We start from the raw sequence: 27,491 nt of genomic DNA on the forward strand, positions 1-27,491 counted from the left end.
CCGCGGATGTGCATTTAACCAGAAAGTTCACGCCTCCTTCCTTACCGTGACGCGAAAATATGTCCAAGGCTCGTTTCGAGCCTGGATCTCTTGCTTATAAAGCAAGCGCTCTAACCACTGCGCCACGGCCGCATAATTCATTCAGTGTATTTAAGTTAGTTAAAAAGATTAAACATTCAAACTTAAATTTTACATTAAAATAAAGTTTTTTGCTGTATGCAACAGTTTCAGCTATGTAAATGTTATGGGCCACAATTATCTCATTTAAATTTTTGATTTAGTTTCAATATCAAACTCTGTTTTCTTTTACATGAATTAATTGTCAAACAAATTTCTCAATAAAAAATTATTTCTGTATTTTTTAGTCTGAGCTAGAAACTTAAACTAAAAATACTATGATAATCCACCTTTCTTGTAACTGCTTTTTTTATTGATTAAATTTTATTGAATAAATTTAAAAATATTGAACTTTTCTATGTAGCTTACATAGTAGCCTCCTCGTAGCCTCCTTGTCTGTAGTGGCCTTCTCAGCTTTGTGGAGGTGAATTAACAAAAAACAAAAACAAAAAATGTTACTTGTATTTCAATTTCAGTTTTTTAAATTTAAAAAGATGAAATGTTTATATATATCAACTCAAAATCTTTTGTTTAACTGTATATTGTAATTTCTTTTGATTATTATTGGTTTTTAAATTATACTTTGTTATGCGATGTGTTACTTACAAATTAAAATTCAAATCAAGTCAAACTGGTTTTCATTTGAATACTTTGTTTCATGTTAAAATATATACTTATTTTAAGGTTGCTTTTAAACAAAAAATGATAAGCAAGTAAAATAGTTTTTTATTTTTCATTTGTTTTGCAACATGTACCCCTTTACTCTATTTTTATGATTAGTTGTTTTTAGATATAATAAATATTTAAAAATGAAAAATTTAATACCTATTTTATGACAGTACTTCACAATTTGTAAAATAAATGTTCAAAAATCTATTGAATAAAATAAATAAATATTGCCATGTTTTATAAGTTTTGTTTTTATATATTTTATGCAATTTAGTTTTCGGAGTTGTTTTTTCAGAGGAATAGTGCTAAGTTCAATAAGAAAATTTCTATATTGTTTAATTTCTAAAATATCTCCTTTAGATTCAATTCATTGCTGCTTTATTGAACATGCCACAATCAAATCTTGCCAAATCTTAAATCATGCTAAAGTAACCCAAAATATTAAACAATAAAAAATCATCCCCACCACCTAACTGTTGTAAGAAATTTTTTACAAATACTCGTGGTTTGCGAAGCAAACTTCCATCAGTTGAATCTTTCCTCTTGCAAAATTCACCAGACTTGCTTGCTCTTAGTGAGACTAATTTAAATTTTTCAATTCCTTTTTCAGATCTCAGTGTTTATGGGTACTATCCTTTGATTCGCAAAGACTTCAATAATCACATGCTTGGCAAAGGGGTATAACGGGTGACAACTAAAAAATGAGACTGGATTTAAAGACACATATCTCTTTAAAGAAGTGAGATAAAACAAAAAGGAAAAATGTTCTAGAAAGTATTTTTATTTTAGTTTTTATATATATAATCAGTTGTTCTCAATTAAACCATTTCTTCTGACTTTATTAACTAGGCCTGGTATAGACTGAGCTAGGCTCCGTTTGAGCTCAATCTCAATTTTATTAAGTCAATACTTGATTCTAGAACGTAATTTTTTAAGATTTTCTGCATGCCAATTATTCTTGTAGATAAGGCCTTTCAAAATACTCCAAAAATTTTTGATTGGACAACATTCTGGCAAGTTTGCAGGGTGATCCGCTTTCTCAACATAATGCATGTTTTCCTTGTTTATGTACGTGATTATTGTTTTTGCATAGTGAGATGATGCTAAATCTGGCCAGAATACATATGCACCATCTGAATGATACTTAGTGATGAATGGAATAAGTCTCTTCTTAATACATTTGTTTAAATAGATTTTTTGATTTACAGCCAGTCCACTTGGTGCGAAATAAGGTTGAGAAATTCCATTTTTAGAAAAAGCAATCCATAGAAGTAATTTCTTTTGAAACTTTTGTTTTGTTTGGTATTTAACTTTAGATGGAGTAGATTTTACATCACTAGTGTAAAATATATCATTTCCATTGATACTGGAGTGATTTAACGTGAAATAAGACTCATCATCAATGATTGGTTTACAATTTTTGATTTTCTGACACAATCGACTGCACTTAGTTCTAGCTGCTGCTTTTTGCTGGTCAGAGCGTTTTGGAATCGTCATTTTTTTTCTTGATTTAATATTTGTTCTTTTTTTTAATGTTTTACTAATGTGTTGCTGAGTACAGTTGAACTTTTTAGCTGCCTGTCATTGAGAAACTCCATCTTTATGGTCAAACATGAGTTTGAGCCTTTTAATGTTTGTCCTGGTCATTTTTTTAGCTTTTACTCCACTTCCTTGAACTCTTTACTATCTACAAGATAATTAAATCTCGTTTAATTATCTTGTAGATAGTACTTTTAGGTATATTTTCAACTTTAAAGTGGTCATAAGTGAACTTTTTACCAGCATTTTTGTGATTTAAATAAAATTCATACACATTTTCTAATCTCTTCTTGTTTTGAATTTGTTTTTTTATTCATTTTTCTATAAAAAATAAAAACACATGAAATATTTAAAAACTAAAATAAAAATACCTTAAATAGTTTTCCTATTTTTAAAATCTTATTCCTTTAAAGAGATATGTGTCTTTAAATCCAGTCTCGTTTTTTAGTTGTCACCCGTTAAGTACCCATCAATTCACCTATTTGATGTAAAATCTAGTTTGAATTTTTTGACCATTCCTTTAAGTGCTTCCACCTCTTCACTCTCTTTCTCTTTGATCATTATCGTTCTCCTTCTTATGGCTGTTTTCTTCCTTTCCTCCTAATCAAACAGGTTAACCTATTGCTAGACATTCAAATTGCTCTATACAATACAATAATCTTTTCATATAAAAATTACAAGTTTAAATTTTATGGCTTAAAATATGTACTTTTTTATTTTTTTTTAACAAAAAATAAAAAAGTACATATTTTCATAGTTTTTTTAAATAAACTTTTTTAATTTGTGTTTTCATAAATATTTTTTTATTATTTTTAAAATTTTTATAAAGTTTAATTTCTTTTGAGACCCAACGTGATATGCTTTTAAAGAATTTTTTTTTCAAAATATTAGTCTTAAGCGACCCCTAAAAAAATTTTTCATATAAAATTTTTTTTAATGTAGTATTAATTTATTACATAAAACACATTTAGGGGGTGCCATCAGACATTTTCAAAACATGTTGTATTTAGAACCACAGTGGCTTGTAAATTAACTCCAACAAAACTCAGTTATTTACTGCAAACAACAATTGCAATACTGTCAACATTCCTATATTATTGAATGGTAACCCTTTCACTGAGTCCTCTTCTAGGATTATCATTTACTATTGACCTTTCATGGAAATCAATATACAATCGATTGCTAAATTAACATCCGCTAAGGTTGCTTCTCTTTATTGCGCTCGTTGTTTTATTACTCCTGATTTCATTCTCTACCTATTCAAAACTCTGTTATTATGTCCCTGTATAGAATATTGTTGTCATATTTTGGGCTAGTTCTTCTAATGATGCTCATTCAATTCCAGGCAAGGTCCGAAAATGCACTGTAAATGTAAATGAATGCTCTTTGAGCCTCTTCTATCGACGTAAAGTTTTATCTCTTTCTCTTTTCTACAATTACTATTATGGTCACTGCTCAAAGGAGCTATTATCTCTAGTTCCATCAACTAAATCTCATTCTTGCTTGACTTGTCATACAGTTAAGTCTCATTTGTTTACTGTATCTGTTCCTACATGCTCTAAAGACTTTTATTTGTCTGCTTTTTTCCTCGCAGTGAATCAGATTTAAAAAAATTAAAAATAAAGGAATTTGAAAATTAAGGCTAATATAAGAAGCAATATGACAAAAAATCTTTAGCGTTTTTAATAACAGCCTTTTCTGGTTAGAACCTGATTTGAAGCAATTTTTTTTTAGCTGCTGCTCCTAAACTATTTATCGATTTTTTACTATGTCTTATTTGTGTTATAGTTTCATTATATAGCAATTCAATACTTTTTTGGAGTGCTTCAACACCTGCAATGATAAATCTGTTTTTAAACTGTCTTTTAGGGTAATCTGTCCAGACTCTTAACTCAATAACTTATTTTGTTAGGCTTTGATTCTGTTTTTTTAGATTTACTATTGAAATTTTTTTATAATGAGAAGCACATCTATATATTACTAACTACTCTGTGACAGTATTTCTTGTTTTGAAACCAAGTCACACCATTAAAATATAATGATAACCTGTTATATAATTAAAAAATATTTTAATTTTATTTAAAATTTAAATATTATTTTTAATTTTATTAACATGTAAAATATTTTCACACAGCTAATTTAACATGAAACTGTAATTTTTTGCTTTCCCTAATTGGATCAATCTGTTATTAAAAAAACTGCACTTTTTACCCTTTGATGGTTATACTAAAAAAGATTAAGCAACGTTGAAAAATTACTAAAGTTTAACTTAAAAAAATTTCTATAAAATTTTTTTTATTAATTTTTAGTTATATTAAAGTTTTACTTATGACTTTAATTTGTAATTAAAAACATATGTTAAGTAAGATAAAATAGTTTAATATTTAAATAGTTTTAATTAATATTGTCTTAGTAAGAAACCATCTTGTACTTTTGTATTGAGAAAACACAATATACTTTTACACTTTGTATCCACTTTCGTACAAAGAAACCACTTAAGTGGTTAATTATTATAATGTTTTAACTATTATAGGATATGAAAAAGTTACAAAAAGTTCTAAATTTTTATTTATTTCTAACTATTACAAAATGAAATTTAAATAGCAATATTTCAAAAAATTTATTTGATTTTTTATTTAAAATTCTGACTTAAAAATAGAAAATTTACCTTTTTATTTTAGTTTGTCATTATAAAAGAAATTTTTTTAATAGTTTTTTCATACCTTTTAGTGGTTAAAACTTTTTAAAATGCGCAATAAGTTAAAAAAATAAAACGATTGTTAACTTAAAAGTTTAAAGGATTTTATACTCTAACCTTCAGTCATGATGGCATGCTTATGCTATTCTTTATCTTTGTTTGAGAAAAGTATAATAAATTACATTTTTTGAATACCTAAATCTAAAATTTAAGAACCTAAATCAATCTAAATCAATACCTAAATCAGTTTACATTTGGTTGAATGCTAAATTTTCTGAAGACTGTTTACAAACTTTGAAACAATTATTTTATTTAAAAAAATTTTTTAGATTATTTTCATAAATACATTTTTTAGCACATAAGGGAAAAGTAGGTTTTGCTTTTACAGTAAATATTTATATCTAGTAGAAAGTCTTTTTATTCTGATATGTAATAAACAAAAGCTTTTTATTATAGTTGTAAAGCATCCTAATATGAAAGAGGTGGTGATCAATGAAATTGAACAATTTTTGTATAGACCAAATATGGCTGAAAAAGCTCAGTATGTACCTAATTTATTTTTGTACTGATTAGATAAAATGGTTTTACATGTATCTATTGTGTAAATGTTTATAAGTAGGCTAGTGATTAAACAATGCATATTTAGTGTAAGCTTTTTTCTCTTTAAAAAATTCTAATAGAAAATGCATGTTTTTAGGGATGCCTGCGGCACCCCTAAAAACATGCATTTTATAATAACTAATTTTTATAATAATTACAAATCTTTTATAATGGAGCGTAAAACGTGGTTTTTTCTATTTGATACATTTGATGTTAATGACAATAGTCAGTAAATTGATCCATTTTATTTAATCAAAGTTGAGATTAGAAGTAGAAAAATCTTAAATTTTGATATAAAAAATTGCATCTGTGTGCTACAAATGATAACATTTTAGGTTGCAGTAAAGATGTTAAGTTATCATGTGTCCAGCTTGGCTAATTATGTCAAGTAAAAATGTAACTTAACAACAAGATATTATATTTCTAGAGTCAATAATTTAAGTTTAATGATTTTGCTGCTATAAGCTCATGTTTTAATTTGGCTTAAAGAAGAAACAGCTTTTCCTTGGAATTTACTTTAAAAATTAAAAAAATATATAAAATAATAAATAAAAATAATAAAAAGATTATTATCTATTACTAATAGTAATAGGTAATTGTAATATATAATAATTAATAGTAATAGATAATTGTAATATATAATAATTAATAGTAATAGATAATTGTAATGTATAATAATTAATAGCAATAGATAATATTTTAATATTATTTGTTTTAGATATTATGCTATATGTTTTCTTAATCAAATTGTGCTTTCACAAAAAGAGAAAAATATTGCCGCTAAACTTATTCAAATATATTTTAGTTTTTTCAAGGTAAGATGATATTTTAGTTTTTTAAAGGAAAAATTTTTCAAAATAGGAAAGATTGAGGTTTGTTGCAAAAGGGGCAAGTTACAACAGTGCTTTTTAAAGTTTTTATTTAATTATCCCAAACATTTTTACATTATATAGCTATAATGATAACATTGCAGTGAAAAAATAAAAATTGATTTTTTGATTTAATTTTTAATTTTAACTTCTATTTTCAAAGTTTTTTTTTTTTTTAGTTTACTGCAAATTATAATATGAACTAAAATAATAGGAGGCGAGTAAAAAAGAAGGTGAAAAAAAATATTTATTGAAAATATAAATTACAGGGGTTTTCTTTTTGTCAATATTTCTGGAATTTCGGAAATTTCTATGAAATTTAATTTTTTCCGGATATCCAAATTATTGTTTTTTGTTACTCTGTCATCAAATAATTAAAACAGTAATGACAATGTTCATTAATTATTCTATGCTCTATTTAGTTTGGTTATGCATTATTTGTACTCCTGTACAACAAACTATTTCTTAATTGTAAGCGTGTATTAATTATTATTTCACCTAAAAATCTAATGCAATTTAATTTAATATTTTTTTATATAAATTAATTTATAAACCCTATTTAAATAAATATTGAAATAGTTTTCTTTTATATAAAAGAATGCCTACCAAAACATAAACCCCCAGTTGATGTATGTACACTCCACTGTGCCTATTTAAATCAGTTGATGCATGTACACTCCATTGTGTCTACCCCTGTTGAATGTGCACTCTATCATGACTATGGGTATACCTATATATTTATGTACACATTAATGCACTTATTCTATAAAAATTTGAAACATAAAAATAAATGATAATATAGCTATAAATAAACAATAATGATAGACATAAAACTATTTCAAAATTAAATTTTTTTTGTTCTAAAAAATTAAACTAAAAAAAAAAGTTCCTTAATGAGAGGATTTAAATCTGCAACCTTGTCAGCCGTGCTTCGTAATTCTAGCATTCTACCATCCACAACACTTGTTGCTTGCATGAAAAGTTAATGTATTTAAACATTCTTTGCATACAAATAATGTTTCTATTATCACATTTGTACAAATAATGAATTTCTTTTCAAAAATGAGATATTCTAACTTACATAAAATGCATTCATATTTCCAGATTTTTTTCGGATATTTCTTATAAAATCATTTTTGGGATTTTTTCTGAGTATAGCTGTGGGTTTGATTGAATTCACACTTTTCTAAATATTTTTGGAAAAAAAACAAAAGTTTTTATTATAATACTAGACAAATTTGTTTACAAAAAGTTCTTACTAACTTTTTTATAATTTTAAACTATTGAATGCAGAGAATAAGTATAATATAACAAGAAAAAGTGTTATATTTTGTTATATTTTTTTGTTATATATGCATAATAATTATAACAACAACAAGTAATTAAAAGTTAAATTGTAGTTACTTTTAACAGTAAGTAGCTATTGGTTCATATATATAAATGGGTTTTGATATTTTGGGTTATCACCATATGAAGTACAAAAACCTGCATTTGAATGTACAGTAAAGTATAGTATAAATTTTCCCCAAACATGGTTAAAACTTTCAATGGGTTACTAAAAGTAACAAGTCTGAACCCTAGAAGTAACAAGTCTAACACAAACAACAAGCTTTAATCATGCTGATGTAGATAATTTTTTTTCAAAAATGTCAGATGATAATGGCAGGCATCATTTTTCTTCATCTAATATATACAACGATGAGAATGGTATTAACACTGTGTAAAAGCCAAGCAAAGTAATTGCTCATAAAGGTTTTAAGCAAGTTGGAGCAGTTTTTAAGAGCACTAGTGACTATAGTGAGAAAACCATAAATAAAGAGATTTTTTGATTTCTTTATTTCTTCAGGCTGGATGAACAAGGATGCAACAACTTTTTTATTCTGATTCACTCCCAACAAGGCTGCAAGCACTCACTATTAAGTTAGGAGTTACTAGGAAAAAAAAGAATAGAGTTATAGAGTTAGGAAACGGTTGACAGAAGACTTGTAGACTTGTACTTGAAGAGTTGTAGGTTATATGAGTCAGGAAAATATGATGATGGTAGGGAGTTCCAAAGGGTTGAAGTGTAGGAAAAAAAACTGAATAAATAAAAGTTTTTAGAGCATGCTGGGAAAGATACAGTACAAGAATGAGACTCTGCTTAACAAGTCAAGCAAGAATGAGACTCTGCTTAACAAGTCAAGCAAGAATGACTTTTAGTTGATGGAACTAGAGATAATAGCTCCTTCAGCGACCATGATAGTATTTTTAGAAAAGAGAAAGAGAAACTTCATGACAATGGTAGAGAGGCTCAAGCTTAGCAAATAGAGCAGGTCTACAATGCTACAGGTTTACAAGAGCTACGTTTACAATGTTTATTATTTAATGAATTTAATTTAGTTATTATTTTGGACTTTTTCTAGAAGAGAAGGAGCATCATCTGAAGAACCATGACAACAGTATTCCATACAAGAGTGAATAAGAGATTTGTAGATGTAGAGAATTAAATCAGGCGTTAGAAAATAGCTCACAATATCTCGATAAAGAGAAGCAACCTTGGAAAAAGATGTTAATAAAAATTTTTAAACTAGCCCTAGTCTCCTTTAAATGTGATTTTTTTTTTAAATTTTACTTTTTTTTACCACCTCAAGGCTTCTACTTAAGTTACCACCTCAAGGCTTCTACTTAATTTTTTTTTTTTTAATTTGCAACTCTCAACCCTAGAATATGAAACATTAACCTTGTTGGCTGCTGCATAGAAACAAGTTGAGAGCGGTAGTTCCAAAAGCCTAGGATGAATTTGAACCTTAAATCTTTAGATTGTGAGCTGAGTGTTTTGTCGGAATAATTTCTCTAAAATCTATTTACTTCAAATGAGGTGATTTACTAGTAGGGTGTATTGAAAAACATTTTTTTTTTGAATTTCAAATTGGAATATAGCAGAAAAGTTGCATAATGATATAAATAGTAATTGTGTCAATTTTTTAATTTTTGATGTCTTCAATTGGCACCAGCGGGTTGTTGTTTTTTTATTAAAAAAAACAACCCTCTGGTGCCAATTGAAGACAAATAATAACTTGAAATTGATATAAATAATAATTTGAAATTGAAGACAGAAAAAAAGACTTTTTGCCAATCAATCAATCAAGTCTTTGTATTCTTTTGCCCTCCAAATTGATTTCTAGCATGGAATACTTTCAAACTTTTTTATTTTTTAATAGACCAAAGGTAAGACAAGCCGACTTTCTCCTTGTTGTCACTGCAGCAGAAGACAATTTTGCCATTCAAATTTTATTTATTTTTAATTTATTTTACTAATAAACAACAAAAGTAAACCAGAACTAATAAATTATAAACTGTGCTTTGAATAATAAAGTAAATAATACTGATGGTGATGGTTTTCTGCTATTTATCAGAATATTTAGTAAATAAATGATCTGATCTAAAGTTGTGGCAAATAATACTTATGTTGTGGGTAATACTGATGTTGTGGCTAACATAAGTGGCTTATAACACTTTTATTAGTTTTACTTCATTATTATAAAAGTAACAACAAGTGAAAGCATCAACAACATAATTAATTCTATTACAAATCTAGCATATGCATAGAATTTTTATTTTTGTTTTGTAAAAAATGGCAGAAAACATTTTTTTTTTTTTTTAAAAAAACAAACAATTCCCTGGCACCAGCTTAAGACAAAAAAAAAATTAAAAAAATTGGCACAATTATTTAGATCATTATGCAACTTTTCAGCTCTATTACAATTTGAAATTAAAAAACATATGTTTTTCGATACACCCTATTTAAATTTAAAATAAAAAAATAAATTTCTATTTTTCTATATTTTTATATACTTCATTTGTTTTTAAAAAACTTCTTTAAGGTAAAAAACTAAAAAGTTTTAAATGTTTAATTTTATCATTATTTGCACACTTGAAATTAAGTTCTGGATATTAACATCTCTTTGGCCGGCATAAATGATCGCGGTGATGGTATTTAAATTTAAGCTTGTCATTTAAGTTATGAAATTTGTTTTAATTTAACAGAAATATACACTTGATATGTACTAATTTTGATTTCATGTACTTATCTTTTCAAGATCAGCTTGTACTCACAATAAAAACAAGTTTATTAATTTTAGTTGCTGTGTTAATTTTATTCTACTTGTTTTCAAAAGTGTTTTTCTTAAGTTACTGGTCAAAAAAGAAAATTCAAAAGCCAAGGATGTTCAAGAAACAAAATTGCTGAGTGCATTATTGACTGGTGTTAACAGAGCTTTTCCATACTGTAATGGTTAGTACGTTTAAGCTTTTAAATTTTTTTTTTATTACTGTTTCATGTAAATCTTTGTATTTTTATCAGGTTAAAATTCAATTATATAAAAAAGATAAAATTAAACAATATTTAATATCTTTTTGTTGAATTTTTGTTCCATTTTATTAGTCTCCAGTAGCCCCTTATACATAGTCTCAGTAATCCCTCTGCGTCAGCCTCAGTAATCCCTCTGCATCAGGTCCAATGCTAGAGCAATTGGTTTAAGCATTTGTAACAATACTTCTGCATTTAGTTTTGCATTAAGGCTATTAGCAATATCTGTAATATTCTTATCTATTACTGCTCTGTTTTCTTCACAAGTTGTTAATAGAATTGAACAATATTTTTGATTGGGTTCACAGCAATCAACTGATGCATTCCATTGGACATTCCGAGGCATTGCAAGTCAAAACCCTCTTTTTTCTTTGTATGTTGCAGTAACAAAATGGTTATTTATAAGAATATTTAACAAATTAAACTACCTGCTTCTTGATGTTTAAGATTACCAAAACCTAAGCTAAAATCTAGGCTAAAAATTGAGCAGATGAGTTGAACTGTTCTTTTACAAAAAATTTTCCACTGTGTCATGGGAAAAGTGAGTGTTCTCATTATCTTTGTTAAATATTTTAAAATATTTACCAATATCTAGGGTGGTTTCTTATTCAATAAAGTAAACCTTGTTTTTAAACACCACAAGCTTTACATTTAGCTCTATTACCCTTCTTTTTTAAACTTTGCAGTTTTTTCTTCAGACCATGTTCAAATTGCAGCACTTTTTTGACCAGCACAATACATTTTTATTTGAAGTTGTAGTTTGTAATTTTAGATAAATTTAATATATTTTCTTTATTATAAATATATTAAAATTTAAGATTTATTCAACTTTGTTTAAATTTAAGTATAAACTTTTTTTTTTTTATAATCTTGAAAAAAGTTACAATTTATATATTAATTTATATTGTGTTATTTTAATGTAATTTATTAGATGCATTTGAATGTTAATAAATCAAATAGTTAAAGCTATGATTATTATTCGCCTGATTCAAATCATTATTTAAATTGAATAAATTATTTTAATTTAAATTTTTACAGCAGAGAAAGAAATATAAACTCACATGATCAATTTCTCATATTAAAATATTATGATGTGTCTAAATAGTTAAACAAAACATTTTATTCAAGTTTCTATTTTATCAAAACTCCAGCAACTACTTAATTTAGAGAAAGTTCTTAACATGTAAATAGTGTATTACTAGTAATTTTACAGCTGAAAAATATTTTTTTATGTTTTGTTAGAATTATATTTGTTATGTTTTGATTCAATTTTTTTTTAAATTTCATTCAGATAAAGATGAAGATTTTGACGAACAATTGAACAATCTTTTTAGATTGACTCATATAAATCACTTGAGTACTAGTATACAGGTAACCATCAGTTAGTACAAAATTACATAATATAAATTCAACTTTTCAGTATGTGTATTCATTTACTTTAAATTTAACTAAATGACAAATCTTTAGAATTGAACTGAATGACAGACTGCACAAGTATTTAAATTCAACTGAATGACAAACCCCACAAGTTATTGTAATATTATATTCAAAGGTTAATCATGAAACATGATAAAATTTAAATATTATATATTTCTGGAAGTAATATAAATTTTCTATTATGTATGTATGTATGTATGTGTGTGTGCATATATATATATATACATATATATCAGAGCCGGAACCAGCTTTTTTTGATCTTTGAGCTAACTTCCAGACATGGAGCAAACGCCAAACATTTATATGTTTATACTTATGTCAAATAAGGATGCTTTGCAAAAAATTGCGATGATTGGAGGCTGGGAACAAAAAAGCCCCAAATTTTGAGCCCCCCCCCTGCCCCAAACGTTAGAGCAACAAGTTGATGAAATATTTTTTGTACTGTTCTCAATTAGACTTATATTTATTGATAAATTTTAAGTTTCATAGTATTATCTTTCAGTGTTCAAAAATAATGACCATATAAAGTTTATAACCCCCTCAAATAGAGGGGGGTTTAAACTTTATATGGTCATAATTTTTGAAAGCTAAAATATTTTTCTATGAAATTTAAAATTTATCGATGAATATTAGTCTAGTTAAAAACATATATATATATATATATATACATATATATATATATATATATATATATATATATATATATATATATATATATATATATATATATATATATATATATATATATATATATATATATATATATATATACTGTAGCCGTTTTCAAAACGCCTCAAAATGCTATTTATGTATTTTGAGAAAAACGCAATAAAATAAAAAATACAATAAACTCTTTGTAAACGTTTTTTGAAACTTATAATTTATATGAATTTTTTTATGTATATATGTATGTGTGCGTGTGTGTGTATATGCTGTAGCATATACACACGCACACATACATATATATATACATACATACATTAATCCATACATACATACATACATACATACATACATACATACATACATACATACATACATACATACATACATACATACATACATACATGCATGCATACATACATACATACATATATGTATGTATGTATATGTATGTATGTATATGTATATATATAAATATACATACATACATACAAATATACATACATACATACATACGTGTATATATATATATATATTTTTTTTTATGTATATTAACATATATATACATATATATATATATTTTTTTTTGTATGTATATTAACATATATATACATATATATACATATATATACATATATATATACATATATATATATATATATATATATATATATATATATATATATATATATATATATATATATATATTGTTGTTTTGATTATGTAATAATAATCAATTTTTTCGAATTGAGAGTGATCAATATAAAATGAAATAATCATAAAAATGGATCAATAAATAAATAAAAAAGTAAGATGAAAAAACGATACTTAAAGTTTCATGTCGTTTGCGGCACTCATCAGCCATATATTTAAATCAAGAAAAATCCGTTCAAAAATACAATTAAAAAACGGTTACAAAATTCAAAAAAAACAATGGAATGAGTTCTGACGTCAAATAATAATAATAATAGTAATAATAATAATAATAATATGGAAAAACATCTTTTTTAATCGCCAGTGTCATATTGGGAAAGAAGGAATCTGTTTCTATGTCTACACTTAGAAACAATCTCACTCCTTTTATTCAATAAATTTGTATTTTTATAATATAGAATTTCATATTTTTTGGTGAGACATAATTTGCAAGATTTGGATGTTGGATTATATGCTTTACATTGCCTGAGAATTTTTCACTTAACTATAGGAACTAAATTAGCTTCTTTTAACTTCCATACATGTTTTGAGAGTTCAGTATCATTTTTGTATTTAGAGATGTTAAATGATTTAACATGATTAATGTATCTTAATTTAAAAGGAGTCTCACTTATCCCAATTTAGGATTTTTCATTAGAAGATGAATCAAGATTATCAGTTGTAACAGTTGCTTAGTATATAATGTTGCTTGTTAAACATTTATTGAACAACGGACAGAGATTCTTATTATAGCAGTTACAGTTCTGTTGATTAGGGTTTGTATTGTTGCATAAAATGTTGTGCAAATTTATAATAGATTTTACACTTGGCATACAACTGTAGCTAACTTTGACTGTGTTCCTGGTAAAGATTTTATGCAGTTTGTTATTATTAGGAAAATGTTTGTCAATAGGTTTCAGAAAAATTTTTCCCATGTTGGTGCTAATGTTTTTACTAAATGGAGGGTTAAACCAAATGATGTTGCGGGCTCTGTTTCATTTTGGAGTTGATATTGTTATAGGGTTATATGTTAGACTACATTTATAACCAGACTTTAATAAAGCTAGAGGAATAGTATTTTGAAATATTTCTTTGTTAGATGAATTTGTAGACAATCTAAGTTCAATCGAATGTGGTATTTGTTTTAGTATACCTGGTGGGTGATTTGAATCAGCATGGATGTAATTTAATGTATTATCAGGATTGAAATAAGGTTTAAAAGTGCAGTCACTAAGACTTAGAGTTATGTCGAGGTAATTGACAATTTTCATGTTGCATTGTATAGAAATCTGTAAGCCATTGCATTTAAACATTTCGACAATATTCTTTTTTATTTTTTCCATTTGAGGGCCGCTTTTATTACTAAAAATTGCTAAGTCATTGTCACAGTATAAACCAACCTCAACTTGTTATAAAATTTTGAAATTTGAAAAAGAAGAAATATTCCTACCAGCTCACAGACCTCTGCACCGTTGAATGCTCCCATGGAAACATCCAATAAACCACTTGATTGCTTTATCCAAAATTGATCATTATTAAAAAGCAAAGACTTTTTTGCATGAAAAATTAGTGAAATGTTCTCTTTATTTAATGTTAGGTGTTGCTTCCCTAAATTGATAGAGTTTTTAGGAAGTGTTTCACTGCTAGAAGGGGAGAAGACAATATTATCAAAAACTAAAAATTTATAAAGGTGTTTATCTTTTATGGCCTTAAACCAATCGATAACATTTCAAGTGTTTTTCCATTGATTTAATTGTAATATATTTTTTAGGTCTGTATTAATTTTAGAAAGAATATCTTTACTAATTCTACCAACCTCGTTTTTAGCAGGATTCAATAAACGGACAGTCGGATTGTTTTCAAAATTATCTTTATGGTCTTTTAAGGTGATAAAACAATTGGAAGATGTATTAATGTCAATTTTATTCAAAACTTCATGATTTTTCAAAAGACGTTTACCTTCTAAGTTTACTTTATTTATTATGTTTGAGTTAGATAATTTGTAGTTTGAAGTGATGGCATTTCTTAACAAGTGGTTATAATAATTTTTAGATAAATTGTAAAGATTAGTTGTTTTATCAGCATATGAATAAGTTAGATTAGATTTTTGAATATTGTTTATATCTTGTTTTAATTTATTTCGGAAACTGCTGTGTACCTTTCGAAACTTAATGCGTTTTACAAGATTAATGAGTTCATTCTCAAAAGCTAGCTTTTCTGTAATTTGTTTTATTTAATATAGTTTTATTATATATTTTGTTTTTTATTAAAAAAATGTTTAACTAAAATATATAAGTTAAGTCTTGTGTATTGATATTAAAGAAATTTTTTTTATTTTTGATATTTTTTTCTTTTAATATAATAATTAATAGTTTTTGTTTTCTTAAAATATAAACTTACCATAGCCTTAAGTTTTTACAAACTTACCATATCCTTAACTTTTTAGCAAATCCTAATGCAGCGTGATAAAGTGCTATATACCAAAAACTATTATTAATTCAGAATAGTTATTTTCATTTTTAATGCAAATGTATAATTTAACAATTTATAAGTAAATATAACTATTAAATAATAATAATAATTTATAAATATTAAAATTGTTATATAAATTGTTGATAAAAATTATTGTTATTATATTTTCTTGTTTAAGATAATTGTTCTTGATATTATATTTTTTATTTTTAGGCATTCATGCTAATCTATCAAGTACAGAGCTCCAGGTGAGCACAGTAAGGCAAGGAAACACAACTTTCATTAGATTATAAATCTAATATTTATTTCATGTTCTTAATCTATTACATAGAATCACTGAAATTTCTAATAATACAAGCTTTTTTTTCTGACCACCTTTAATTGGTAGTGTGATTTTGTTTAAGAATTACAAAATAAGTTAGCAAAGGAGACATGTTATATGCTGTCTGTTAAATATAATATTGATGGTAGGTTTGGTTTTGATAAAAACAATTCTAGTTGATATAACAAGATTTGTAATATGAGTTTAGCTTTGATAATCTGGCAAAAGGTGTTTATTTGTTGTAAGCGTTTAGCCAAAAACAGTAATGTTTAGCAAAAAACAGTAATGTTTAGCCAAAAACAGTAGCAAGAATAGATTGACAAGGGGTAAACTTTTAATCCTAATATTTATTTATTTCTTGGACTGCAGTTGCAAGAAAATTTTTGAAAACTTTTTGCTTTACGTTTGATTCTGAAAGATGGTATTTATGCTTATCTACATTCTTTTTTAATAGGCAATACTATTATACTTATAGATGAAATTCATTCTTTAAACAAAGGAGTTATTAATATTATATACTAATATTAATCAGATTATATTAAATGTATAGTAATTGTGGATGTATAATCTTTAATATATCAGCAAATATATTAATAATTATATATTAGATAAAGGGTCATCCATAAAGGACGTCACTTTAAGTTTAACTAATGGCAAGAAGTAAGAGAATGTTGGCTCTTGTGCGCAGAGACTTAAAGAGTAATATAGCGCCGTATGTTCAATCAAAATCTCCGCGAAAGGGAGCCAATAAACTTCTACTACTGGTTATTAATTAAATTCTGAATGACGTCCTTTATGGATGAACCCTAACGCAGTTGCTGATTAAATGTTTTATTCAAGAGATTTTTTGCTTAAAAAAAATTTCTTGTTCTGTAGGTTTTTGTAGCAAAAAAAAAAATTATAATCAAAGAGAGAAAACAAAATTTTTTTCTTAAATCTTTTAATTTTTTGAAATTGGAATTCTACATCCATTTTTAGATTGGTTATATAGTTGTCAATATTTAACACTTGGTCACTAGTGCTTCCAATAGCGATACCATTTTTTAATACCGGTATTTTGGTACTGAATAATTTCAATACCGGTAATAACGGTATAATACCAGTATTTAACTTTTTTCAACACTCGTTTGTTTTCAAATATTTGTAGGAATTTCACAAATAAATGCAACCATTTCCTTTTTCTTCAAAAACTGCCATCTCATTGCATATAGATTCTCATTACATATAATTTTTAATAAGTTATTCAAAACATTTAATCTTCTCTTGTTGTTACATTTCTTATTTTTCAAAATTGTTAAGTCAAGCTTTTCTTTCAATGACAAGTTTACAGCATTGTCAACAAAATCACTATCAGAAAAAATGCTGGTGGAAGGGAGAGGATTATACTCTTTCTGATTGAGCCAATCATTCAGTTGAGCAATGGTATTTACAATGGCTGATTTGCTAAGGTGATCAAAAGATAGCGCTGGATCCAAATTCTCGTAATGTTAAAGACCCTTTTTCAGATATTTTATTAAACTGGAAAAAGATGTACATCCCTCATTAAGTCGTCGCACCAACATAGCTTTTAACTTTACACCTAAATCGGTTTCTCCAAGGTTATCGATCATGAACATTAGTGTTATATCAGCTGACAACAGTGTTGAATCATTTCGGCACAATATTTTACAGCCAATTTTACTGGCGCAAAAAATGAAACATTAGCTAAAATTGCATCGAACTCCTTTTCTAGTTACTTCAACTATGGACTTGAGGTTGATCAGTGACTTGCGAATGGAATTTTTCAATTTTACAAAACGTTCAAGCATTATGTGCAATCTACTCCAGCGAACTTTGGAGTCAAGTATTAGTCGCAGGCCTTCGCCAAATTTGTCTAATACGTATTTTTGAAGTGTTTGATCATTTTTTGTTGGAGAGCGGTGAAACAATTTTACAACAGTGCGCACCTTATTGATTAACGGCTGCAAATCACCAGTCAGTTCAACAGTTGTTCTTTTCAATCATTACAACTTGAAACTTGCTGGAAAAGTCTTCACCATCATTGGTTTTGTTTGTCATTGTCAGTATTTCTATCCTCATCACTTCCACTGCATTTGTTGTAATTGCAGATTACTTTCAATTTTTTTTTTTGATAGTTGACGGCTTTTTGTAAAAAAAGTCTTGAACACCTTGTTGAATTGCACAATGCACAACTGTTGATCACAATTACCTAAACATCGGTACCAATGAAAATGAAACCGATGACGATGCTGCATCTTGGGACAATTTCCTCTTCAGCATGTCAATTTCATGGTTAGTTCTTAGGTACTTCCACCATTTAATTTCATCTCTTTGTTGCATTTCTTAAACTTTAAAAGTTAATTTTTTTTATCAGGCGGAAAATAAAACCTCACAAAGCTTTCGTCAACTCATACACCAGTGCTGAGTTCTCTAAATACTTTTTGGGACATTTTATGTTTTTCTAGATGTTACGGTGATTAAAGATTCTTAATTCAAAATGCATAAAGTTTTTTTAGCAAATGTAATTATAATTGCTGCTTAATTAGTTACTATTGGTAAATTGTACTATGAATAACTTTTTATAATCTATTATCTTGACGTTTTTACAAAATTAAAAATGTTTACAAGTTTTAATTTTCTTTTAGAAATTTTCTATTAGCATTGCTTTTGCATTAGTGCAAAACTCAAACATGTGTTTTACCATTCTACCATAGTCATAAGAAATAGATTTCTTATGTCTATATATTATTTATATATATATTAAATCTATTTCTTATGACTATTCTACATCAGACATTCTACAAGAGAGTGATGTAATGATGATTTTTTAAATCAGTGCTTTGTAAATAAAAGGAAGACAAAATTTTACTTTTAAATGAAACAAATTTTGTTTTTAACTAAACATTTTTTTAAATTTTTTTTAAAAAAATCAATTAAATAACTTATTATTTTCTCCATCCCAAACTCTTTAGTGAGCTTGATCCGCTATATCACAAGCCCTCCACATCCGCTATATCACAAGCCCTCTATATATATTTTTAATATCGGTATTGAGCCAAACCAATACTGGTATTTCGGTACTTGAAAAAATACCAAAATACTGGTACAAATTTTTTAAAATCTTTAAAAATGTTTTGCAGCATTAAAATTACTTTTAAAAATTAAATAAAATTAAAAAAAAATTATAAAGCTAATGTTTAATTCAATAATTCAAAAATTCTTGTAATTTGAATATATTTTGAGACCCCTTAAACCTTTAAAGTAAATGAGCTTAACTGTGCTATGATTTTAAGAAATTCAATTTTATTGCCCTTAAACCTTTGCAGTAAAGAGCTTAACTGTGCTACAACTTTATCTCCCATAATAAGTAGATAGTAACTTTCATGCTAGCTTTTCATATCTCCCATAATAAATTGATGGTAGCACTATCTTAAGAGTGTAAATGATATTTTTATGATTTTTATGATATTAAAAAAATACTGAATTAAGAATAAAATTAAGCATCTATAATATTTTTAAGATTTGACATGTATTGGGACTAGAGTAGTATCGAATAAGGTGCTTGGAAAAAAAATTATGGTGTAAATGAGGAAGATGAATAAAGACAGTTTAAGTGGAATGATGTAATAATTGTGATGGAATAATTGTTGTAATAATATAAGCCTCTTTTTTTTCAAGCTGTTGTTTTTTAATTCCTTTTTGTTTTTTATTCTTATAATTGCAGGCAGTGTGTATCTGATCGCTATTATCAAGCTTTATATGAGAAGCTTCTTGATCCTGACATAAAAACTACATCAAAACATGCAAGTTAATTTTTTCATTACTTTATAATACAATTTATTTCTTGTTATAAGAATTAATATTAATCATAATATATATATATATATATATATATATATATATATATATATATATATATATTTATATATATATATATAAAACACACACACACACACACACACACACACACACACACACACACACACACACACACACACACACACAGGGTGACCGGAAAGTTCTGGCACAGAGTAAAATTGCCATAAAAACGACTAAATTTAAAAAAGGCGAATAAGATTAAAGATAAACTTTATTCTAACAACTAGCAATCACATTACAACATTAGATTTCGAAATAACTGCCTTTAGCTTTGATACAGGCCCTAAGTCTCTTGGGTAAATCATTGACTGCGGCGCGCAGGTATTCTGGAGAAAGATTATTCCATTCCTTCTGAAGTGCTCGGCGCAAAGAGTCCAAATTCCTATGAGGGATAGAACATGCCTTGGTCTTCAAAACCGACCGCACAGAATAATCCAATGGGTTGAGATCTGGCGATTAGGGAGGCCATTCTTGGGCGCTGAAAAAATCTGGAAAATTGTTTTTGCACCACCCTTGAACAATTTTTGCCTTGTGGGCAGTAGCTGAATCCTGTTGAAATGTCCAGGGCTTTGTACCAAAGTGTGATTATAAAAGAACTTTCATGAACCATAGGACCATGAAAGTTCTTCTTTTATAAGGACATCATTTAAATAGTTTTGACTGTTAATTTTAACTCCAGAATCCATAAAAACTAACAGAGTTTTGCCATCCGAAGTTATCCCTCCAAAAACCATAACGGATTGCGGATGTCCTAAACGAGAAACGATTCTACCCTTCATGTTTGCATCACTGATACTTCTGAACAATGTTCTATCATTTTGATGGCTTCGACGTTGAATGAACATTCATCGGTGAGGACAATTCCTGAGTGGCGCGCCGAAGAAAAACGTTTGAGCAAAAACTTGCATCTTTCCATTTTTACTTTCTTCATATTGTCTGTGAGATGAGCTTTTTGGATCTTGTATGGGATAAATTTTAGCTTATCCTTGCATATTTTTCTCAGGGATTCACGACCTATTTGCAAATCATTTGCCATTATTCTCATCGACCTCCTTGGATTTCGACGAATTCTATCACGCACTTTTTTGATAATAATTTTGCTACTTGATGTCAGTGGTCTTCCACTTCTTGGCTTGTCTTGGGTGCTGCCTGTCTCCTTTAAACGCTTCAAATTGTTATAGACAGTTCTTCGAAGAATTTTAAGTCTTTTTGCTATCTCTGCTCCAGTGCATCCACTAAAGAACAAATGCTCTATAGAAACTTAATGGTCTTTTGTGACTTTCATACTAAAAATAAAATAGATTTAAATAAAAAAAATGCCTGAATATGATTAAGACATAGAGATGAAATGGAAACAAAAATATTGACAAATAATACATTTTCTTAAGTCTAATAAACTAATAAAAATGGGTGCCAGAACTTTCTGGTCACCCTGTATATACATACATTAGGGTGATGCATAAAAATAAAATTTCAAAATATGAAAGTCTCACCTTCTAGTATTGTTACAAATAATATAAAAAAATTAAATTTTCAGCTCTTTGAAATGATATTTAGGGGTAGCTCAATAGGTTTGAAATTTTGCACAAAAACTGGTTTTGTGAACTTTTTTTGAAAAAATTGTATCACTGCCAGGCCACATATTTTGCATTAACAATACATATTAATCAAACTAATTTAATCATATTAATTAACAAATTTGAAATTAATAACAGTACTGAAAGTCTATGACTAAAACATATTAAATCCGAGAAAGTCAATTCATTGGAGTACTCTCCTGATGTCCCTCAAAATGTATCGATTTTTTTGCCGTTTTGAGTTGTTCTCTGTGTTGTTGTACAACGTGCAGAAGAAATTGTCTCTGCTCCTTGTTCTTGGTCAGTATTTCATTATACTGTGTGATTAAAGCTACACCTCTTTCAGCACAGTCATTAACAACTCTCAATCCATTCATGGATTGAGAGTTGATCAAATGTCATCTGTGTCCCAGCTAACTGGATCAATGTCAAGCAAACCCTGTTCATCAATTCCCAAAAGTCGAAAGAATGCGAATGTTTTTGATGTTACAAAATCTTCAATCGACTATAAATGAATGTCATTAACATTTCCCAATCTTTTCAGGTTGTCTTCTTGTGGTTCATTATTCAATCTTTCAATCATTTTTTGTTTTGTTTTATGTGATACATTACTTGAAAAGAAACTCAATCCAATGAGTTCTTCGCTCAAGTACCATAAATGGCGTTTTAATGCAGCCGTTGCCTTTTTTGTTAATTATTTTGTACGATTCAAATTTCTTCATTATTTCAAATCATTAGCAAGTGCTTTGTAAGCAAATGGACTAGAAAACCATGCAGACATGTACAGAAGAGTTGAAGACAAATTGAACTCCAACGAGGATTTCTCTTCTTTTGTAGTAACCTTGAATTGTTTTCGGAACATGTACATTTTTATACAGTAGATGACCTTAGCCATCCACCGTGCGTGGTGAAATGCACCTGGCACATTAAAATGTTGTCCTCTAGAAGGGATATCGCCAAGAAACATTATTGTCAGTTCCAAAAATTCCCTATAATCATCTCTTAGTTGGCTAACAGTTAGTAAACAATTTTTTGCAAAACTAACAGTAGCATCTTTGAGATCATTTAAAAAAATATTGTTTGGACCACTTGATAAGTTTTCATCAAGACATTCAAATTCATTTTGATCAATATAGTTCCAGTTGTCTTTGATTCGTTTGAATAACAAAATATCTGGTCCACTAGATGGGCCAAAAAGACACTTGAATACATCTGACACAATAATTTCATTCAAATGATGACGGCATACTAAGTGCAATAGATTTTTCTCTAATGATTTTTCGATTAATGTACACTCTCCGGAATGACAGCTGGTGTTACTCGATGTAGTGTTGAAGCACATTCCAAAAATTTCTTTTTTTACTCCCTATTTTGTTAAGCTAGAAACTGTGGCATCCGCCATTGCTGCACTTGTTCCGGTCACAAGTTTGGGAACTCCAAGCAACTTTTCCGTATTTTCTCCCGATACCAAAATTGCTAAACGATCGACTTTTTCCGAAATCGAATTTGTAAAGTCTGGTAGTAGTTTGCTGTCCCAATGTACAACTAGCGGTATATCAGGATTAAATTCACTTTTTATATGGGCAGCTGCTTTTTTCTGTTTTTAATTCTGGCTCTTCGAATAGTACTAAACGACAGGGGTAAATCTTCAACATTATGTTCTAAACTCTTGGCAGTTGCAGCAATAGTAAAAGTTGCCTCTCGATCTGACATTTTTGTTCAGTCTAATGCAGCTGCAAGCTCCGGTGACATAATTGTTGTGGTTTTGGATTTCTTCGGCATCTTTCTTTTAGGTTCGAAATTGTCATTTAATTACATTAATCTGATTCAGTGTTAATTTCAATATTGTCATCTTCCAAGTCTGGCAAACACATTGAAGGAGTTTTTTCAATACTTTCTTTTTGTATCTTTTTCCTTTCTGCACGTTGTTCAATTTGTGCTTTTCTTTCTGCTATTGTCTTCTCCTTTTTAAACAATTTCTGATCAACTGCAAGCATGCATCTTTGTCTTCCTGCTCTTTGCATTCTTAGAAACTCCTTGTCCTCTTCAATCGTCATGATATTCATTGCTTTCTCATACGCTATATCAAATAACTCTTCTATTTCATTCATAAAGTGAGACTCGCTTTGTTTTTGAGTTTCAGTGAAATGCTCCTTGTTCTTTCTTAACTTCTGGTAAGTGTCAACTATTTTTTCTATCTTCTTTATAACATGGTGTTCGGCCCGGACAGGTATTCTTGCCTTGGCCCAATAGAACATAACTTCTCGTGTGACAGAAACAGCACTTTCATGGATAGTACATTTTTCTCGCCTATGCTGGTGAAAAATACGAGACAAAGGTTTAGTTGAAGGCAATTTTCTACCTAATAGTGCATCACTTGTTGAACCAATCAACCACATCTCAGTTGCACTTCGTGTTAGTCTATTTTCCAAACTAATTTTCGCCCGACTTGTTTTTGAGGATTTGCCATTTTCTACAAAAAAAACAGATTAGTGAAATTATTTTAATTTTTTTGCAAAATATGTAGATAAGTGTATAACCACACTCTTGTATATAAATATGATGTTTATTGTTTAATACTCTAAGATATTGGTAATTTAACTGATTTAGTACACTTTAAAAAACAGAATAACATTCAAGAATATTTCTATATATTTTATTCAAATCTTTTCAGGTTTTCCAATTATTTTCCCTGTTTTCCCCTATTATCACTCACTCTATCAGTCTACCATGTGCTGTCTTTTGTCTAAAATTGTGGAATAAATGTGTAAATTCAACCTTTGCTAGAGTTTGTTTGTACACTACAGACACAAAAACAAGTATGAATATTAAAAAGAAAAGAAAATTTGTACATACATTCAACAAAATACAACATTTTTAGTAGCTGAAGGCAAACTATAACAAAAGATACTAAATCAAAATTAATTTATATATTGCTTGATAAAATTGTTAAAATACTGTGTTGTGTATGAATCTACAACAGCATAAAATATTGAAATATTAAGGATTAAAATAAACCAAATTATGTAATGTATCTTGTTTCCAACATTTTCGGATATTATTTTCAGATTTCTAAGTCTTTGAGCTACCCCTAAATATGCTTCAATCTTTGTATAATTTTACATTTTTATTCATTTATATGTTTGGAACCAAATGAAAGGGTGAGACATCAATATTTCAACAAAAAAAATTTTGTGTATACTTCATGCATCACCCCAATATATATGTATATATGTATGTGTGTCTATATATATATATATATATATATATATATATATATATATATATATATATATATATATATATATATATATATATATATATATATATATATATATATATATATATATATATATATAGTGGGGTGCAAAATAAAAAGCCACACTAACATTTTTTCTTGATTTTAAGTATATAAAATGTATAATGAAGCAAAACTAAAAAAATTGGGTGTGGAATATCTTAGACAGAAAAGGTATGTTTATATATACACTAATATTTATATAAATAAATTCTTTAAAAAACAAATTAATACAAATACATTTAATATTTTAGAAAGCAAATAACAAATATAAAAATTAAACAAGTTATTGAAGCTGCTGAACAAGGAGAATCTCACAGAAACATTAGAAAACGTTTTAAACGACAAAACTCAACTATTAGTAGATTGGTAAAGAAATATAAATACACTGGTAAAAGCTGAAAGATCTGTTGGATCTGGGAAAAAGCCTTAAACTTCAAAAAAATGAAGATCGCTATATTCTTAATGTCGTCAAAAAAGATTGTAAAATTACATGTTCTGAGATAAAACTAAATTTGAACTTTACTAATATCTCAAAATGGACAGTATCTTGTCGAATAAAAGCATCAGGTGAGTTTTTTGCTGGAAAGCAAGTTAAAAAAATCTCGGAAGTGAAATCAATTGTAATAAAAGATTAAAGTGGTGCATTGAGCACAAAGATTGGACATGTGAGCAATGTGCTTAAGTTATTTGGAGCTATGAGTCTCCTTTTGTGTTATTTTATAATGGTCGATCTCACTGCTGGAAATTAATTGGGTAAAAGTTCAACCCCCAAACATCCAAGACAACCATTAAACATGACAAAAAGAATAATGTTCGGGGTTGTTTTAGTGTACAAAAAGTTAGAAAACAAGCCGGAGAGTACCTTGGGCCAGCATTTGTATCACAAAATCTTAGTTAATCAACTTAGACCAAATTTAGAAGAACTTTTCCCTAATAATGACTACATCTTTCAACAAGATAACAATCCCAAACATACGGCACGGTTGAATAAAAAATATCTGGAACCAAATTTGATACCAGTTATGTCTTGGCCAGCACAGTCTGAAGTTCAAAAGAAAATCTTTGTTCTATATTGGGAATAAAATTGCAAGGAATTGGAATACTTTCCCAAATGACTTATTAAAAAGATTTGTAGATAGTATGTCTTCTAGATGCGCAGAAGTCATAAGAAACAAAGGATGGCCAATTAAGTACTAATACAGCTAAAACTTAAAAAATACTTTAGAAATCCTAATTTCTTTTCACTATATGTAATGTACAATAATATTAGATACATTCCTTTAAAAATTGTCCTGAATTACTTTTATTATATGAGTTTAAGACATTTTTTGTTGTTGTTTTTTTATCAAAAAATTGAGTGTGGCTTTTTTTTTTGCGCCCCCCTGTATATAGAAATAATATTAATCATAATAGGTTACAACACACTTTATTATTTTACACATTAATGGAATAAATCTTAAAGTATTTATTATTGATTAATATAGTATTAATATAATATTTATATATGTATTATAAATATTATTTCCACATCAGTAGTTTATATAAAACTAGCAATAATGTTTATTTTTTTTTTATTTTTTTTTTTGTTCCTACTAATTTGTTCTAGTAATTTTTTTGAATCCAGTAACAGGTTACAGTAAATTCAGGTCAGGATTAGGATAATTATGATCACCCTTCTACTGGTAACATGTAATCTAGTACAACCTTGTTCTGCTACTTACTAGGGTTTACTAGGCAAAGGCTAGGAGAATGAACTCTGATCTAAAATGTCTCCTGCCTTGGGGATGAGTAAGATTGAGTAACGTCTTCAGCAGATGTTAACTGCATCTGGCTATGTCTTGTAGGTTTCCTATGCAAAGACTTAAAGAGTAAGTTGACCAGCTTCCCAACTCTTCTTCATCTAATAGGCTGGCATAGATGCAAACCTGTTACATTGTATCCTACCTAAGAAGATGATCACTGGATCTTCTTGACTCTACTCATGGGTTTTTGCTTGTGCCATTGTAGTTATACAACTCTTTCTGTTATTTCCTAATGAGGTTACTGCCTAAAAATTCAGTTTATTTGTTCTGAGACCAGTTTGTTGTAAAGTCTTCCAAACTCTGTGATAGCTCTTTTTCTTTGATTTGAACGATTTTTTTGAATAGCCTCTCAAAGAGGCTACTCAAAAAGAGGCTGATTTGACTTCATCAATAGTAAATTAACAGTGCCATGTTGCTCGTGGAAAGTGTGCCTGTTAGTGCTTTTAGTGATCATTATTAAGGCAGCCTAAGGTGTGTCTTTTGTTATGATTTTTGGATTGATTAG

At 27.8% G+C, this 27,491-nt stretch overlaps 1 protein-coding gene across 1 annotated transcript in view; it reads left to right on the forward strand.

Annotated features, from left to right (window-relative positions):
- LOC100214898 (CCAAT/enhancer-binding protein zeta) overlaps positions 1–27,491 on the forward strand; it is a 96,834-nt gene that overhangs the window by 41,606 nt on the left and 27,737 nt on the right. The window contains exons 12-17 of the mRNA XM_065804874.1: positions 5,480–5,564; positions 6,342–6,438; positions 10,663–10,765; positions 12,132–12,211; positions 16,319–16,353; positions 20,152–20,230. Coding sequence (XP_065660946.1) covers positions 5,480–5,564; positions 6,342–6,438; positions 10,663–10,765; positions 12,132–12,211; positions 16,319–16,353; positions 20,152–20,230 — 479 coding nt within the window. The remainder of the gene's footprint in view (positions 1–5,479; positions 5,565–6,341; positions 6,439–10,662; positions 10,766–12,131; positions 12,212–16,318; positions 16,354–20,151; positions 20,231–27,491) is intronic.

The sequence above is a fragment of the Hydra vulgaris genome, chromosome 09 (genome assembly GCF_038396675.1).
Source record: "Hydra vulgaris chromosome 09, alternate assembly HydraT2T_AEP".
NCBI classification, from domain to species: domain Eukaryota; kingdom Metazoa; phylum Cnidaria; class Hydrozoa; order Anthoathecata; family Hydridae; genus Hydra; species Hydra vulgaris.